The sequence below is a fragment of the Hemibagrus wyckioides genome, linkage group LG11 (assembly GCF_019097595.1).
Source record: "Hemibagrus wyckioides isolate EC202008001 linkage group LG11, SWU_Hwy_1.0, whole genome shotgun sequence".
In the NCBI taxonomy this organism is placed as follows: Eukaryota; Metazoa; Chordata; class Actinopteri; order Siluriformes; family Bagridae; genus Hemibagrus; species Hemibagrus wyckioides.
Window position 1 is genome coordinate 13664607 of NC_080720.1, and position 16810 is coordinate 13681416.

A 16810-nucleotide genomic window follows, 5' to 3' on the forward strand; every position below is an offset into this window, starting at 1 on the left:
TTCAGTGCTTTACTCAGAGCAAACCCTGACTGAAACTACAGCTGCAAGAAGACTTCATATGAGTATGAAAAATCCAGGGCTCAATCCACACATGAAGAAATGGGTGCATAGATTTTTTTAGAGCGTTGGATATCTCATGCTTGTGCCGTCTTTTTAGGGTAAAGCTCAGCCAGCTGCTTCTGCTTTTGTTTCTCTTTCCTTTCTCTCCTTGTTTTACTCCTCAGGTGCTTCTCAAGACTTAGCCTGAAATTAGGAAGAAAAAAAATAATCACACGTAAGCATGTATTCCAGTCTGAAAGATTTGGCAAGTCAGCGAGTTTTAAATCCAGGATTTTAGTCTTGCCTTATGTAAGGGGCGACAAATGATGGTGTGTAGAAACGTTTCCTCTTGTAGATCTTGTTCATGTACCAGGGGACAGGATGCTCTCTAAAACGGTACCTAATTTCATAAAGATAATAATAAAAATCAGAATCAGCTTTATTGTATATATAATACATACAAGAATATATACTACATATAATAATATATAATACAAAAATATATTGTTTATATATTTAGTACTGTGGGTTTTACACCTACAAGGAATTTGCCTTGGTGTATTGGTGCACAACAATAAAAAAAAATAAAATAAACATAAATAATGTTAAAAACCTTAAAATTTTAAGCATGATTAATTGTGTAGAAAATATAGATGAATATATACACTGTGTAATAGTGCAGTATTATATTATTGTGCAAACAATTAAATTCCTAGGGCTGCAGGTGGAAACATTAACTGTACATTAATTGTATATTAGTGACCAGTGCAAAACTCGCAGTTTGAGGTAGGAAGGTGGATTTGTGCATTTATGTGTTAATGTCCAAGCAGGCAGATAAGAGACCATGGTGGGTCCTGCATGTTGTTGATGAGGCCACTCAAAATTCTGTTTCTAAACAGTGTTATCATCAGGATTAAATGTAACTGCACTTACCAGAACGTTTTGCCAAAAATGTTTCTCCTCCATTCTCCAGGTCTGCCTCTTTCTTGTCCTGTCTGTAGTAAACGCAGAGCATCTTCTCGCTCCTTCACAACAGTGTCAAGCCTCCGCATAGATCTTTCAACCTAATAAAACAACACATTGGGTTCTTTTTAGAATCGGCGGTTCTCAAAGAAGGATTTGGAGCCAGGAGCATTTGTGACAGTAGTGGAAATCACAACCCACTATTACAATATTTAATTTAAGCGTCTGAGAACCTCTGCTTGGAATGTGTATGCATATAAAATCCACTATGCGTACATACATCCTGTCTTGCTGGAGCCATCATTGACTTTGCACTAAGAGGTTTCATATAAAGTTAAAAGCACAGTTTTTTTTTTTAACAGAATATAACTTTACATTATAGGAGAGCCATCACAAGATTATTAATTGACAGTGACCAAACTGAAAACTAAAATCAGCAGGCATCAATATGCATTAACCAGTGCTAAACAGAGTAAATTATACATTTTAATGCTGATGGTATACCGTGACAAAGCGTACTGATCTGAACCTTTAAACACCTGCTCACCTTCTTAATGCGTTCTGGACTAGGCATCGGAACACACTGCCGCTTTGCCTCCTGTTCTAGGGTTAGCAGCATATTCTTTTCCTTTAGAAGAACATACCTGCAGCATAAAACCATCATAAGATTCATAAATGATCAGCATGAAACGGCCATTTTAATCTTTTATCATCAAACCTGAATTGTGTCAAGTTAAAACCCATCTGCAGTGCTCTACGGCACACTTTATCTGACTTTAGTTTCATTTATATAGTTTTAAGATGGTAGATATTATAGATGTAGCTCTGTAACAAACGATTGTAGTGCACACACAACAAACTGGAAATATATGTCACTAACATGTAGCACTTAATCCTGTCGGACACAGTGCCTCTGTGGTGCTCCTAGCTAATATTCAGATGCTGACGTAACTAAAATCTGTGTAATGTGTTTAGTGAGACTGTTATTTAGAACACAAACGGTGAAAAAGTGTACACTTGACTGATGTCTGAATTCGATGTGGGCAACAGGAATGGGATCATACACTAAAATGAATTATTGCGTCCAAATTTATATTTACATTTCTGGCATTTAGCAGATGCCATTATCCAGAGTGACTGACATTTTTATCTCATTTTATACTCTCAACTGAGCGATTGAGGGTTAAGGGCCTTGTTTAGGGGCCCAGCAGTGGCAGCTTAGTGAAGTAGTCGAACTCACAACCTTCTGATCAGTAGTCCTACACCTTAACCACTTAGCTACCACAACCCCAAATATTTGTGCAAGCTATGAAAAAGCATAGTTCCAAGAAACCAGACCGTGGTTAGCCTTATTCTACCTTATAATAGTTTGTTTGTCATTACATGGTTAGTGATGTGTTATAATTAGCCAATCAGCAACGAGCAGTGCTGCTAGCTCCACCCCCTTCATGAGTCCTGCTGGCAGCCAGGGAAGGAAGCATCATTACAGTTTTTGGTACCAAAAAAGTACAAGATCTGCATTAAATACTAGATCATTGTGCTTATTCCTATTGGCTATGTGATCTTTTACGGGTTTTTTTTAAAAAATCAGTCAGATTCACATTTGGTTTGACCGTCCAGTTATAAAAATGATTAGATTAACAGACTGTCAGAAATCTGATTGGGATCAAATGTTAAAGTTACCACAGCTTGTGCAGGTCTTCATTACTCTTTGCTCTCAGCTGTTTAGCGGACCATGGAGAACCTATAAGAATTCAAAAAACAAACATGGTTAAGTTTAATCAGCTTTCATGCATTAACGTGTTTAAAAATGCTCTCTCTAAACATGACAAGTAACAGTGATTAAAAGAAGAAAAGGCAGAAACAGGGGCAGAGGAAACTCACAGGTACAACAGAGTAAAATAATGAAATATTAGCAGATCAGTAATATAAATCAGGTTGTGATTCAGTGGTACCTGATTTAACTGTAGTCTCCCCCCAGTTTTCAGGCAAGTCAAAGAATTCTTCAAGGCCCCATCTGCTGGAGGATGTGTGGATAGGGCGAGCATCTACAGGACGGCTGAATCGAAAAAGGTTGTAGTTTTGCCTGGAAAAGTGGATAAGACAAATAATAAGCTCATAAAGCCATTTACTAATGATGCTCACATACCCATTCACATTCATAGCTTCCTGCGGTGTTAACAAAGGTTAGTGCTAATAAAACATGGGTTGCAGGTAAAGAATAATACCAAAAAAAATTACCTTTGGAAGAGGGAATGATAGTTAGTCAAAGTATGTGATGAATATTGAGCTTTGGTTGGCAAAGATAATTTAACAGCGCTTTGAAATTGTCTGCAAATAGCAGTAAGACGGCATGTAGTGGCGGCGGCCATCTTGAACAGCAATGTCAACGTTAAGCAGGGTTGCCAGATACTAATTTAGATTCACCCAATTCCGTATTGCGGGAGACTGCAAATATAATTCCTATAGGTTATTTCAACTTCTTTTTTTTCTTCTTCGAACAAATCAATCACTATCACCGCTACACACAATAATAATAATAATAATAATAATAATAATAATAATAATAATAATAATAATACAAAAAAAATCATTTATCCAATCAGCTTCAAAATCCAAATAATATAGCTCGTGTAGGAATTGAGGGATTTAAGCACAGTTTGGCAACAAGGGTTCTGATCGCACAGTATTTACTACTTCAGGTTTTTACCTTTTTTTCTTCTTTTTACAAATAAAATTCCTTTGTCTGTGCTCGGTGTTCTGATATTTTTAGACATATTATATGTTTCGGTATTTATTTTAGAAAATGTGACATTTTTATGTGGCGTGTAGATTTTAGTTATTTTATGTAAATGATGTCATTGAGGTAAAGCATAGTGAACAATTACCAAAATATAAGATGTTGGTGAACGCAGTTACTAGTAATATATACTTATATACATGGATGTATTGTGTATAATTAACCATAAATAAATATGAATTAAACGTGAAAATCGACTTAAATCAGTGAGACTTTTGTTTCCGTCGCAAAAGTGACGTCAGTCCTGACGGCTGAACCAATCAGTGAAGTCCTCGGTAAAGCACTGCCCAAAACAGTCATGGCGGCATTCAGCGTCCTCCGAGTTGCGGCAGCGTTTGCCGCCCGGATAAATCCTTTAAAACGTGCAAATCAGTCGTCAGATCTACTTTCCAGGGCTGTAGTGCGATCTGAACAAGGTAAATCATACACATGTTTTGTGGAACTTCATTAAATATTTCTGCAGACGGTTCATTATTAGCAGTGACCTTGTCCTCGCAGTGTTCAAGCTACTTAAGCTAGTGGGCTACAGGGGCAGGCTGTATTCAGGCTTCCGTTATATGTAGGGCATTTATGTTCAGTTTGGATCTGATGGCTATTAAATAAGGTATTTTTTGGATTATTGTGGCTGTTCGACAGGCAAAGCTAGTCTAATTATCATTACAGCAGGTGTGTATTAACAATAACATTAACAACAGTATCAGTTAGCATTAGCTAGATACGGTTACTGTAAGTAATGTTAAGTAACACTGAGTACAGCATTACGTTTAAATATATAATACAAATATTAATTTGTGTTTAATTAAACCGTTTAATGAGTGTTTGAGCCAATAAAAAATATTACTAGTGTTTATCTAATTAAAGCTTGTTTCCTAAGTATGTCTGTCTATGTATCTATCTGTCTGTCTATCTGACTATCCATCTATCTACCTGTTTGTCTATCTGTCTATCCGCTTATCTGTCCATCTATCTATCAGTCTATTCATTCATCTATCCACTCATCTACCCATTCAGAGTTGATGATTTAACACAGGACACTTTATCACATGGTCACTTGTACTCGAATGTCATGTACAATGCTGGACTGGCTGTTTCCTGACAACTAGCCCATATTCAGCCGCCAAGGTCTGTAGCAGCGCCTCTGCACTGTATTAAACTGTTATCTATGTAGAGCAGGTCACATGTCTGCCTCTTACTGGTTGACAATATGAGTAAAGTTTAATATCAGTTTAATATAAGTGCATATTTAACAACAAAGTGTAAATAGACTAACTTTTCTTTGGCTTAAACTATTGATAAGAGCACTTACTGTATAGAGACATGCTTCATGATGTGCACGATCAAAATTTTGAGCATTTTTCTATTCTTTTATATACATCAGACCTTATAGGATTTGAAGGATACTTACGATAGGTAGTGACCACTGCAGACCGGGAACACCCCACAAGAGCTGCAGTTTTGGAGATGCTCTGATCCAGTCAACTAGCCATCACAATTTGGTCCTTGTCAAATTCGCTCAGATCCTTACGCTTGCCCATTTTTTCTGCTTCTAACACATCAACTTTGAGGACAAAAGTGTATGTTCATATCATTTTCAATCTGGGAGCGGTGTAGAAGCCAGGGAGGCTCTGTGACTTACTCTGCTTTGTTTTTGTAACAGTTGCCGTCCGTTATGGAAGTCATGGGAAGAAAATGTTTGTCATCAAGCCCACTGACTTTTATGACCGAAGATTTCTCCATTTACTGGTAAGTCTTAAAAAGCAGGCATTAGACAAACATAGTCTTGGTTAGTTAAAAGATATTTTTGCTAAAGGTGGTATTGCATTATACTGTATACTGTAGATTGTACTTTTTTTTTTTCCTCCCTTACCTGGTGAATGTTGGTTAACTTTTTGGCTACATTTTGAAATTGGTCGTCTTTTTTTGTTGTTGTCAGCTGAGGATATTTTTGTATTAAGACCTTGATAAATAAAAGGAATAATGTGCATCCCAAATCGCATATTTATTTACTATCCTATGTTGTTGTGTAGAATAAATAGTGAGTAATGTGTTCACACTGAAAATTGTAACAAAAGGTGTACTACAAGTCAAAAGTATTTTATACAAATAAAATTGAATTGAACACAAAAAAGCTCACAGCTTTGCTTACATAGCAGCAAAGGGGCGGGGCTACCAGGCTCTGACATTTGATGAGGGGAAAAAAAATTCAAGCTGGAAAAACATCCAAACATCCAGTTTTGTTAAAAATTAGCTCAAGTTGTATAGTTTATTTTTTTAACATTTTAAAAATTCAGCGTAATCTGCAGAGTTTGATGTCATTTGACATTGAAAGGGAAAAGGTCTGTATTTACGGTTATAAAAATAAAACGTTAGTGTTCCATTTGAGACGATACTACCCTTGTAAAATTCATGCACTAGATGCTAGAGTACACAGTGCATAGTGTAAGTGACCAGTATATCATTTGGGACGCAGCTATAAAATTGAAGTTTTTTCCCATGACTGTGATTACCGTCATAATTAAGAAAAATGTTGTTAGAATAGTAAGTGATAAGTGTATATGATGGTAGGACAGTATATGAGTTTGACCTCAGCTCACTGTTCTTTTCTCTCCGCCTCAGAAATATTATGCCCTGCTCACCGGGATTCCTGTTGCAGCGTTTGTGACGTTTGTAAATGTTTTCATTGGTAAGTTACATTCCCGTTGTATGTGACATTAATGTGTAATTTGTGATAATGGTTTATTGGTGATATAACATGCTCACTGTGTCCTAGGTGAGGCTGAATTGGCTGAAATCCCTGAGGGCTATGAGCCAGAGCATTGGGAGTACTACAAGGTTGAGATTTTATAAATATATTGTAATAGAGTGCTGCAGGTATGAGGTATTTTTGTAGGACGACCCGGAAATTAGCATTTCCCTGGTTCATACAACGAAAAGCCACTAGGATTTTTCCAGTGTGTTTTGCAGAAATTGTCCAACAAAAGTATGATTCTTACATGTTTTGTTCATAACAATGATCTTTACAAATGAACACAGCGTGAATCTTAAAGCCTAAATACTTGAAGTACAAAAGTAAAGTTATAGACTTATAGTTTTAGACTATAAACAAACTGCACGACAGTTGCATGATGATTTTCATCTTTATGTAAAACAAAACATTCCCTGAGAATGTGCCGTTTGTTTTGATGAACCTGAATGAATGAAACATTTGAGTTTACAAGTTACAACCACCTTTTTCAAGACGTGGAAAAGCTTTAAAAGATCACGAGTGGAGTATTACTGATATATTTTTTGTCATAGAATAAAATAAAACATGAAAATATCTTGAGCATGTTTTAATCACAGACCTTGTTTCAGGAATTGAACCAAAAACCCATTAAAAAACCCACTGACTTCAGGACATAGAAACCAGAAGTGCAAAAAACTTTCTACGTTTTATGTCTCAATCCTGCAGCGCTCTTGTTATTTCACTGTGCACAATACAAATCTGTGTTTTTCTTATCTGTCTGGACACTAAATGACTACAAACTGTATACACATTTTGTTTATGGATTTTTTTTTTTTTTTTTGTTTGTTTTTTTTTTAATCCAAGCATCCTATTACTCGATGGATTGCCCGGAACATTTACGACAGTCCAGTGAAGGATTATGAGAAAATGATGGCACTTATCCAAATTGAGAGTGAGAAGGCTGAAATGAGGTAAGCTGTTCAGGATCAGGGCTCACCTGCATTTCCATGTTATAAACTATATTGCCAAAAGTTTTGGGACACCCCTCTGAGTCATTGAATTCAGGGGGTGGGCTTGGCCACTTAGTTTCAGTATAAAGGAACTATTAATGCTTCAGCATAACGACATTTTGGACAATTTGGCTCCCGACTTTGTGGGAAGAGTTGGGGATGACCCCTTCCTGTTCCAACATGACTGCTCACCAGTGCACAAAGCAAGGTCCATAAAGACATGGATAAACAGGAACAGGTTGGTAGCATGAAATTGTCCAAAATGTCTTGGTATGCTGAAGCATTGAGTTCCTTTCACTGGAACTGAGGGGCCAAGCCCAACCCCTGAAAAACAACACTTGAATTCAATGATTTGGAGGGGTGTCCCAAAACTTTTGGCAATATAGTGTACATGTTTGTTTGTTTTTTTGTTGTTGTTTTTTGGGACACAGATCTTCTAATTACATCAATGAAAATCATGCTATCTATGTTTACAATGGAGCCATCATTTCTCGGTCTCTTAAGTCAGTTAAAGTTGTGCATGATATTTTTGTCATCCAAGCGGAACAAAAATTCTTGCCACATTTACAAATGTTTAGTGAAATGCTTTTCTTCATACTCGAATGTTTTTTTGATAAATGCCAATCCCCTGTAAACTATCTAGTGCATTAACCACACAACAGAGTTTTATGTTTACTGATGTGATTTGGGGGAAAAAACACATGTTGCTTTAATGATAGCAACAGATTTTTAAATACAAAAAAATTGATGTTTAAATAAATTCCTCTTTTTACGTTGTATGCATGTAGACTGTCAGCATTTTACACAAGATCCTATAAACATCTTATGCACTGGAGAGTTACCTTAGAGTTTTAAACACTATTTTGCACCCGGTAGATAATGATATAGTTGTGTGGGATTAGAGGCATTCAGCTTTGAGGGAAGTTCATACAACATGGGAGCAAATTTAGTTTTTCAAGTTTAGGTTTTGTTTAGAGTTAGGGTTAGAATAAATATAACATTTAAATTGACTTAAACCTGCATTTAGTTAAACAATGAATGTAAAATTTTAAAGTTTTATATTTTAAAAAGAGGCACTGAAAGGTACCAAAAATATGTCAGGTTTGTTTTTGAGGCAGTGCATGTAGAGTAATATGAGTGCCAAAATATTATGTAAAATATGATATCATATCAAAATATGATAGTATTACAATCTAATTAATCTGGTTAACTTGGTGTTACTCGCTTTTGTTTCATTAGTTTCTGCTTATTTTTTCTAACCAATAACACAACTTGATTTTTTCTTCTTCTTCATAGACAAAAACAGCTTGAGGTTCGAAAGCACATGAGGGCAAAAGGAGATGGACCCTGGTTTTATGTCGACACAGTTGATAAGAACCTTATCGACCAGAGTCCCAAAGCAACACCTGATAATTAAAGACCCGGGGTGGACATCTGATGACCGTCACCTCGAACCTGATCTTGAACTATTGTCATTATACAATGTATAATGGATACTGATGTTTGTGCAGATATATTTGTGTTCTTTTGCTGCTCGCACCAATAAAGTGTGGAAGCCAAATTCTAGTTTTCTAATTCATTTTTTGCAAAATATTATTATTTTAAACCTTAAATTACTATTCATCAGAGGGTTTGCTTGATGTTGCTGCAAATGTTTTACAATTTTACAATTACATTTAATTAATTAAAATACTTTTTTTTTTTTTAATAATAAAAAAAACCTTTTTATGACAGATGCAAGTTGCATTGTCTTTCACATTTTGGCCCAAATCTGCAGCATTTGCTTGATTTCGTATTAATTTCTGTGATAAGCCTATAGAGACTATATTAATGATTCCCAGAATATAAACTTAGGAAAGGTGCAGGAGAAGGTATAAAAGCGTGGCTTATATATATATATCCCAAAATGTTTTATACCCAAAGTAAAATAGAGAAGATTGCACACAGGCACGTTGGTTGGTTTTTCTTTAGGGGGATTTTCAGGAGGGGTGGAGGAGTTGGTTATAATTTGACATTATACTGTACATTATACAACTCTTAATTGTATAGTTTGCATAAATATAACTTAATTGTGATTAACAGAGCAAGAGTTTTTAAATATAATTTTTGCAGGTCATCAGGTTTTGCAAGATCATCAGATTGATGGATGGATGGATGGATGGATAGATAGATACAGTGAGGGAAAAAATTATTTGATCCCCTGCTAATTTTGTATATTTGCCCACTGACAAAGAAATGATCAGTCTGTAATTTTAATGGTAGGTGTATTTGAACAGTGAGAGGCAGAATAACAACAAAAAAATCCAGAAAAACGCATTTCAGAAAAGTTCTACATTGATTTGCATTCTTTTTGCATTGCACTCTCACGGAGTGCTCTTAATCTCAGCTCGTTAACTGTATGAAAGACACCTATCCACAGAAGGAAGCAATCAATCAGATTCCAAACTCTCCATCATGGTCAAGACCAAAGAGCTGTCCATGGATGTCAGGGACAAGATTGTAGACATACACAAGGCTGGAATGAGCTACAAGACCATCGCCAAGCAGCTTGGTGAGAAGGTGACAACAGTTGGTGTGATTATTCCCAAATGGAAGAAACACAAAAGGACTGTCAGTCTTCCTCGGTCTGGGGCTCCATGCAAGATCTCACCTCATGGAGTTCCAATGATCATGAGAACGGCGAGGAATCAGCCCAGAATTACACTGGAGAATTTTGTCAATGATCTCAAGGCAGCTGGGACCATAGTCACCAAGAAAACAATTGGTAACACACTACACTGTGAAAGACTGAAATCCAGTAGCGCCCGCAAGGTCCCCCTGCTAAAGAAAGCACATGTACAGGCTCATCTGAAGTTTGCCAGTGAACATCTGAATGATTCAGAGGAGAACTGGGTGAAAGTGTTGTGGTCAAATGAGACCAAAATCCAGCTCTTTGGCATCAACTCAACTCACCATGTTTGGAGGAGGAGGAATGCTGCCTATGACCCCAAGTACACCATCCCCAGGTGTCAGGACAACTGCACCGCATCAAAGGGACGATGGACGGGGCCATGTACCATTAAATCTTGGATGAGAACCTCCTTCCCTCAGCCAGGGCATTAAAAATGGGTCATGGATGGATATTCCAGCCTGACAATGACCCAAAACACACGGCCAAGGCAACAAAGGAGTGGCTCAAAAAGAAGCATATTGATGTCCTGTAGTGGCCTAGCCAGTCTCCAGACCTTAATCCCATAGAAAATCTGTGGAGGGAGCTGAAGGGTCAGCCACAAAACCTTAATGACTTGGAGAGGATCTGCAAAGAGGAGTGAGCCCAAATTCCTTGAGATGTGAGATGTGTGCAAACCTGGTGGCCAACTACAAGAAATGTCTGACGTCTGTGATTGCCAACAAGGGTTTGCCACCAAGTACTGCCAAACCCAGACTCGTCCATCAGATTGCCAGATGGAGAAGCGCGATTCGTCACTCCAGAGAACGCGTCTCCACTGCTCTAGTGTCCAGTGGTGGCGTGCTTTACACCACTGCATCCGACGCTTTGCATTGCACTTGGTGATGTATGGCTTGGATGCAGCTGCTCAGCCATGGAAACCCATTCCATGAAGCTCTCTGCGCACTGTTCTTGAGCTAATCTGAAGGCCACATGAACTTTGGAGGTCTGTAGCGATTGACTCTGCAGAAAGTTGGCGACCTCTTCGCACTATGCGCCTCAGCATCCGCTGACCCTGCTCCATCGGTTTACGTGGCCTACCACTTCGTGGCTGAGTTGCTGTCGTTCCCAAACACTTCCACGTTCTTATAATACAGCTGACAGTTGACTGTGGAATATTTAGGAGCGAGGAAATTTCACGACTGGATTTGTTGCACAGGTGGCATCCTATCACAGTTCCACGCTGGAATTCACTGAGCTCCTGAGAGTGACCCATTCTTTCACAAATGTTTGTAAAAACAGTCTGCATGCCTAGGTGCTTGATTTTATACACCTGTGGCCATGGAAGTGATTGGAACACCTGATTCTGATTATTTGGATGGGTGAGCGAATACTTTTGGCAATATAGTATAGTATAGATAGATAGATAGATAGATAGATAGATAGATAGATAGATAGATAGATAGATAGATAGATAGATAGATAGATAGATAGATAGATGGGGTGCCAATACTTACAGAGTACTTGTACAAGCCAACATAACAAGCTGAATCAGCAGAACATGATATTGGCTTTTTACAAGGCAATATAACAAAAGTTCATTTAGATCTTTTTGTTTTAGGATTTGTAAAGATCTCATATGGAAACTGACACCAGGCTCATATTAAAAGCTGGAAATCTAATTTATATGAATATTAAATAAAATTGTGATGAATGGTCCAGATGCAATAAACCAGAAATCATTATTTAAAACGTTTTCAAATGGGAATATCTTTTTCATGCCGACTTGAACAGTCTTTCCCGAAAATGAAAATTTTCAACCCTTTACATACTGTATAAAAACACAAAAAGAAATCTTACAACAAACTAAGAAACCAACAAACATCTCAATGGAAAACTGCTGAATGGTCGCCAAGTGTAAAGTAATATGTTTCTAACAGCCAGATTCAGATGTCAGGATTTTTTATATTCTGCTTTAACAAATTGCATTTAAAATTGATTGAACTCTTTATATTGTTGGATAGGAGGTTACGTTTGGTCTTATGAGGGTATTTCAGTCAACATCAATTGGTTATTTTGCTGCTCAACTTTTAACAGCAGGGTTTTGATAAAGACTCTAAGAGCAGCTTCTCTGTTGCTCTACAGCACCATCGAGTGCTTTAAGTCCCGGGAGGAGTGCATGGCTGAGGCACGCAGGGCTGAGGCACGTAAGGATGAAGCTCGTCCCACTCAGCAGCAACAGGCCAAAAACCTATTCATCAAAAACCTTGACAACACCATTGACAATGAGTGCCTGCACATGGTGTTTGCCCAATTTGGAACTATCATCAGTGCAAAGGTCACTTACAACTAATAATCACTCCATTTTATTCTCAATACTCTGAATCCACTAGCCCTAACTGTGTAAAAAGCTTCCTCTGTGCTCATTGTTCCTCATGGTCCTGCCTCTTACAGGTGATGATGGAGAATGGACGCTCCAAGGGATTCGGCTTTGTGAGCTTCACCTCATCCCAGGATGCCATGAGTGCCATGAATGCAATGAAGGGCAGGATGTGGGGCAGGAAGCAGGTGTATGTGGGACTGGCTCAAAAGAGAGAGGAACGCCATGGTTACCTTCAGAGGATGTACAGCCAGCAATTTAATGCCACCCAGAAACTTCTCCACCCAGTGCTGCCTCCCTGTTACACGACCACCACCCCAGCTGTTGAGGCATCTGCCTCAGAGGACATTGTCCAAATTGTCGAGGCATCTGCCTCAGAGGACATTGTCCAAATTGTTGAGGGACCTGCCTCAGAGGAAATTGTCCAAATTGTAGAGGCATCTGCCTCAGAGGACATTGTCCAAACTGTCGAGGCATCTGCCTCAGAGGACATTGTCCAAACTGTCAAAGCAGCTGCCTCACAGAATGATGTCCAAGCCATTGAGACAGCTGCCACAAAGGACACCACAGAAGTTGAGACAGCTGCCCCAGAAGAAATTGTGGATGCTGCTGAGACAGCTGATCCAGAAGAAACCTTGGAAGCTGTTGAGACAGCTGCCCAACAAGAAATTGACCAAACGGTTGAGACAGATGTCTCAGAAGACCCTGTGGAAAGAATTCCAACTACACCTGAGGCCAAAGATACTACTAAAGCCACAGACACTGTTGAGGTGCCGTCTACATGCCACACACACACACACCTACACACACAAAACAATAACAATATTCTGCATGCTTAATTTTACAATGTAGAGTATAATACATTATGGTAATAATCTAATTGTGTGATTATAACATTGAGTAGTAGTAATAGTAGTAGTAGTAATAATAATAATAACAATAATAATAATAACAATAATAATAATAACAATAATAATAATAATAATAATAATAATAATAATAATAATAATAATAATAATAATAATATCCTATGTCCCCTGGATTTACCCAAATCTCCACCCAAACAGAAGAGGCTGACCATCTATATACTAGGGTCTGCAGCATTAGATGACCAGATCCAGATGGCTCGTGAGTTTCACACAAACACACACATACATCTGGCTCGTACAAACCTCTGCGCTCCAGCTCACCATTTTATTCCACTTTTTTTCTGACTTCATCATTACATTCAAAACGTCGACAAACTCCTGCTTTCAATTGGGTTTGCTTTAGTTACTTGCTTTAGGGCATAGAAAGAGTCTGAGCCACACCCATGCTACATGATTGGATGTCTGAGAGTATTCCCTTTGAATCTATTCTCTCTCTCACTCTCTCACACATCTCACCATTTTCTCTCTCTCTCTCTCTCTCTCTCTCTGCAGATGACTACTTGCTTCCACTAGTAGAGGAAATCCACCCTTCTAATGCCAACAAAATCACTTGGATGCTTGTGGAAAGAGAAAACAATACTGAGATCATGAACGTGATCAGAGATCCCGAGCTCCTGTGCACCAGGGTGAGTGTGCAGACACACACACACACACACACTCAAGAAATATACATTCAAGCAATATACTAAATGTTTCATATTGGATTCGTAAATACCTTTGATATGATGTATTAGCTGTGGTCATTTGGAAACAAAGCCCCACCCTCTAATCCCTCAGTCCTCATGTGTGTGTGTGTGTCTGTGTGTGTGTACTTTTGTAGGTGGATGAAATGGATGCTCTACTAAAGGCAAGAGATGCTGGTCTCAAGCCGGTAAGGATCTTTAATCAAAATTGGACATAAGCTGATATTGATTCATATTTAAATGGACCATCACATTACAGTGTACACAGGGATTTAAAAAAAAAGCTTCTGACTTCTGCACTTCTCTTTCAGGAAATCCTAAAGAAGCTGTATGGGAATAACAAGAAGAGGAAGAAGGGAAAGTAGAAGAAAAAGAATCATAGCATCAACACTGCAAATCAAATATGCTGAAATAAAATTTTAATACAGAAACTTTGAACGAAGCTGTCCAGCTGTTGCCATAATGTCTAGAATAACTTTTCAAATAGACCATGAGCATACTAGTTATGTCAGAAATCTGAAGCGATCTCAAACCTCTAAATCTTATCATAACCTAGTTTACCTGGATAAATGGGATGAACATTGTGAAATGAAATAACTAGTTAATAGTTTGTGAAAGCGGACACATGTGGCTTCAGTCCCTCCAGGATTTCGCACAGTTGTTCATGCTTTAATTGCTGAAAGCCACTTGAATTGGCACAGAATTCTGTTTTGAACTCCTACCAGTGAAAACACATACATAATTACTGTACTTTCTACATTAGCCGTACTCATGTTTGACGCGTGAGAATTAAAGACCTGCAAGTGAACTGCAATTCTGATTTTCACCTGATGGTGGCAGCAGACTGCATTCACACTAAAATTCCAAGAGCCTTTTGCCCAAGCTGCAAATTAATTTACTGACTAATACATCTACATACTATAAAAAAGTGAGAAGGGGCATCTCAGAGAGCTGGGTTTGATGTCACCGTATACTTACCGTGAATGTGAAGTCACATGACGCATTCTTTTTATTGAGCCAAGCATTATGATTTGTCTCGTGTAAGCTGCTGTCATCTTTTGTTTGCAGTTATTTTGAAGGTTACTATGCATGTAGGTGACAGATAGGTGACATCAACTTCACGTCACTATAATACCCATAATGCAAATTTCATTGAACTAAGCCTTTTCATATCATGCCTATGCTGCAGTAGTTTTGTGATACCACTGATTTTAGGTCTTGCTAGACTGATAGAGTGATGGATGGAGAGAGTGTTATTATTAGAAGGAGGGAGTAAGAGATACAGGTAGATTGATAGAAATATGGAGTGTGTGTGTGTTACTGATAGAGAGATGGATGTAGACAGTGTGTAGTGATAGATAGATACAGGGATTAGACAATGAAGCTCTCACTCCTGGTTTAATTAATTAGCAGATCAAAATAATTTTAGACCAAAATAATTTATTAGTATGCTGTAGTTCCTTTTTTGCAGCCAATACATACTTTATTGCTTTTTAATAACCTGTCTGCACTGTATCCCAGTCACATGTTTACATCTTTCTGAACCATTCACAGTATTTGGGTCATGGCACATCTGTATAACACTGTTTATTGCAGTTTATTCTGTACTTTATCATTCCTTTTATTACTATATATATATATATATATATATTTTTTTTTTTTTTTTTAACTGTATTTTTAATTATTTTTATTATTATTATTATACCCTTCATGCTGCTCATGTGCCTTTAATTGCCCCTCGGGGACAAATAAAGTTTTTTGAATTGAATTGAATTGAATTGAATTGAATTTGACTTGGGAATGACAGATACAAGTCCAACACAGTGGCCAGAGGTATTTTGAGCCATTCCTCTTGCAAAACAGTGGACAGATCACTGTGAGATGCCAGTGGAGGAAAACATTTCCTGACTTGCTCCAAAACATCCTGAAATGGCTCAATAATATTCAGATCAGGTGACAGTTCAGTAGCTATTGGCAGTGTTGTGCCCATCTAGCACAAGAAATGGTCCTACTGAATGCCATGATATTGCAGTCTAAACCGTCACTGATTCACCAGTACTTCACTGGACACTCTGGGCATGCAACAGTCTGAGTGGGAAGCTTCTTGAGTGTGGTGTAGAGAACACATCAGATGTGTGACAAACAATAAAGGTGAACTCATTAGAAAACAATATGTTTCACATTGTCCACAGCATAAGATTTCCACTGCTGGCACCAATGAAGCTGATGTTTGTTAATGGCACGAGTGGCCGAAGGTTTGGCTGTAGCAGCCCGATCATGAATATTGACCTGTGAAGCGCCTAACAAACAGTCTGATGGAAACAGGAGTGTCAAGGTGCGAATTTAATTCTACAATGAGTTGGGCAGCTGTGGTTTTATGTTTTTTTGGATACAATCCAGATTAGTACTGGGACACCACTTTCAGACAGCTTCCTCTTGCATTGACAGTTACTTCTGTTGGATGTGGTTCGTCCTTCTTGGTGGCATGACGACATAACCCTGGATACTGTGGCTCTCAGTGCAACACTTGCTGACCTGGTTACACTTGCACCAGCAAGATGTGCACCACTAATGTCCTCTATTGAATTTTGATAGGTCTCTTATTATGTTATGTGGCCTGCAATATTTTATGTA

General features: G+C 38.1%; 2 protein-coding genes and 1 long non-coding RNA gene across 3 annotated transcripts; 2 read left to right on the forward strand and 1 right to left on the reverse strand.

Moving 5' to 3' along the window:
- Nucleotides 1–64: 64 nt before the first annotated feature.
- Nucleotides 65–3387, reverse strand: mrpl47 (mitochondrial ribosomal protein L47). The gene is made up of 7 exons (XM_058404044.1): nt 3244–3387; nt 2958–3088; nt 2686–2746; nt 1550–1646; nt 973–1103; nt 344–439; nt 65–243 (listed from the first exon to the last, which is right to left on the reverse strand). The coding sequence occupies exons 1-7, from the start codon at nt 3372–3374 to the stop codon at nt 135–137; spliced, it is 756 nt and encodes a 251-aa protein (XP_058260027.1). The 5' UTR covers nt 3375–3387; the 3' UTR covers nt 65–134.
- A 670-nt stretch (nt 3388–4057) lies between these two features.
- ndufb5 (NADH:ubiquinone oxidoreductase subunit B5) lies at nt 4058–9098 on the forward strand. Its single transcript, XM_058402061.1, has 6 exons — nt 4058–4218; nt 5460–5545; nt 6419–6485; nt 6573–6634; nt 7392–7498; nt 8834–9098. The coding sequence occupies exons 1-6, from the start codon at nt 4101–4103 to the stop codon at nt 8952–8954; spliced, it is 561 nt and encodes a 186-aa protein (XP_058258044.1). The 5' UTR covers nt 4058–4100; the 3' UTR covers nt 8955–9098.
- A 4845-nt stretch (nt 9099–13943) lies between these two features.
- On the forward strand, nt 13944–15738 carry LOC131362277 (uncharacterized). Its single transcript, XR_009206150.1, has 3 exons — nt 13944–14119; nt 14314–14364; nt 14488–15738. It is a non-coding gene; the product is annotated as an uncharacterized LOC131362277 (long non-coding RNA).
- Nucleotides 15739–16810: the final 1072 nt, after the last annotated feature.

Excerpts from the sequence above, each read along its gene's own strand:
- mrpl47 (XM_058404044.1), bottom strand. The coding sequence starts at position 3,374 with ATGGCCGCCGCCACTACATGCCGTCTTACTGCTATTTGCAGACAATTT. Across the intron at positions 2,747-2,957 it reads GGAGACTACAGTTAAATCAG|GTTCTCCATGGTCCGCTAAA; the intron begins GTACCACTGAAT and ends GAATTCTTATAG. Across the intron at positions 244-343 it reads TTTGTCGCCCCTTACATAAG|GCTAAGTCTTGAGAAGCACC; the intron begins GCAAGACTAAAA and ends TCCTAATTTCAG.
- ndufb5 (XM_058402061.1), top strand. The coding sequence starts at position 4,101 with ATGGCGGCATTCAGCGTCCTCCGAGTTGCGGCAGCGTTTGCCGCCCGG. Across the intron at positions 4,219-5,459 it reads TGTAGTGCGATCTGAACAAG|TTGCCGTCCGTTATGGAAGT; the intron begins GTAAATCATACA and ends TTTTTGTAACAG. Across the intron at positions 6,635-7,391 it reads AGCATTGGGAGTACTACAAG|CATCCTATTACTCGATGGAT; the intron begins GTTGAGATTTTA and ends TTTTAATCCAAG.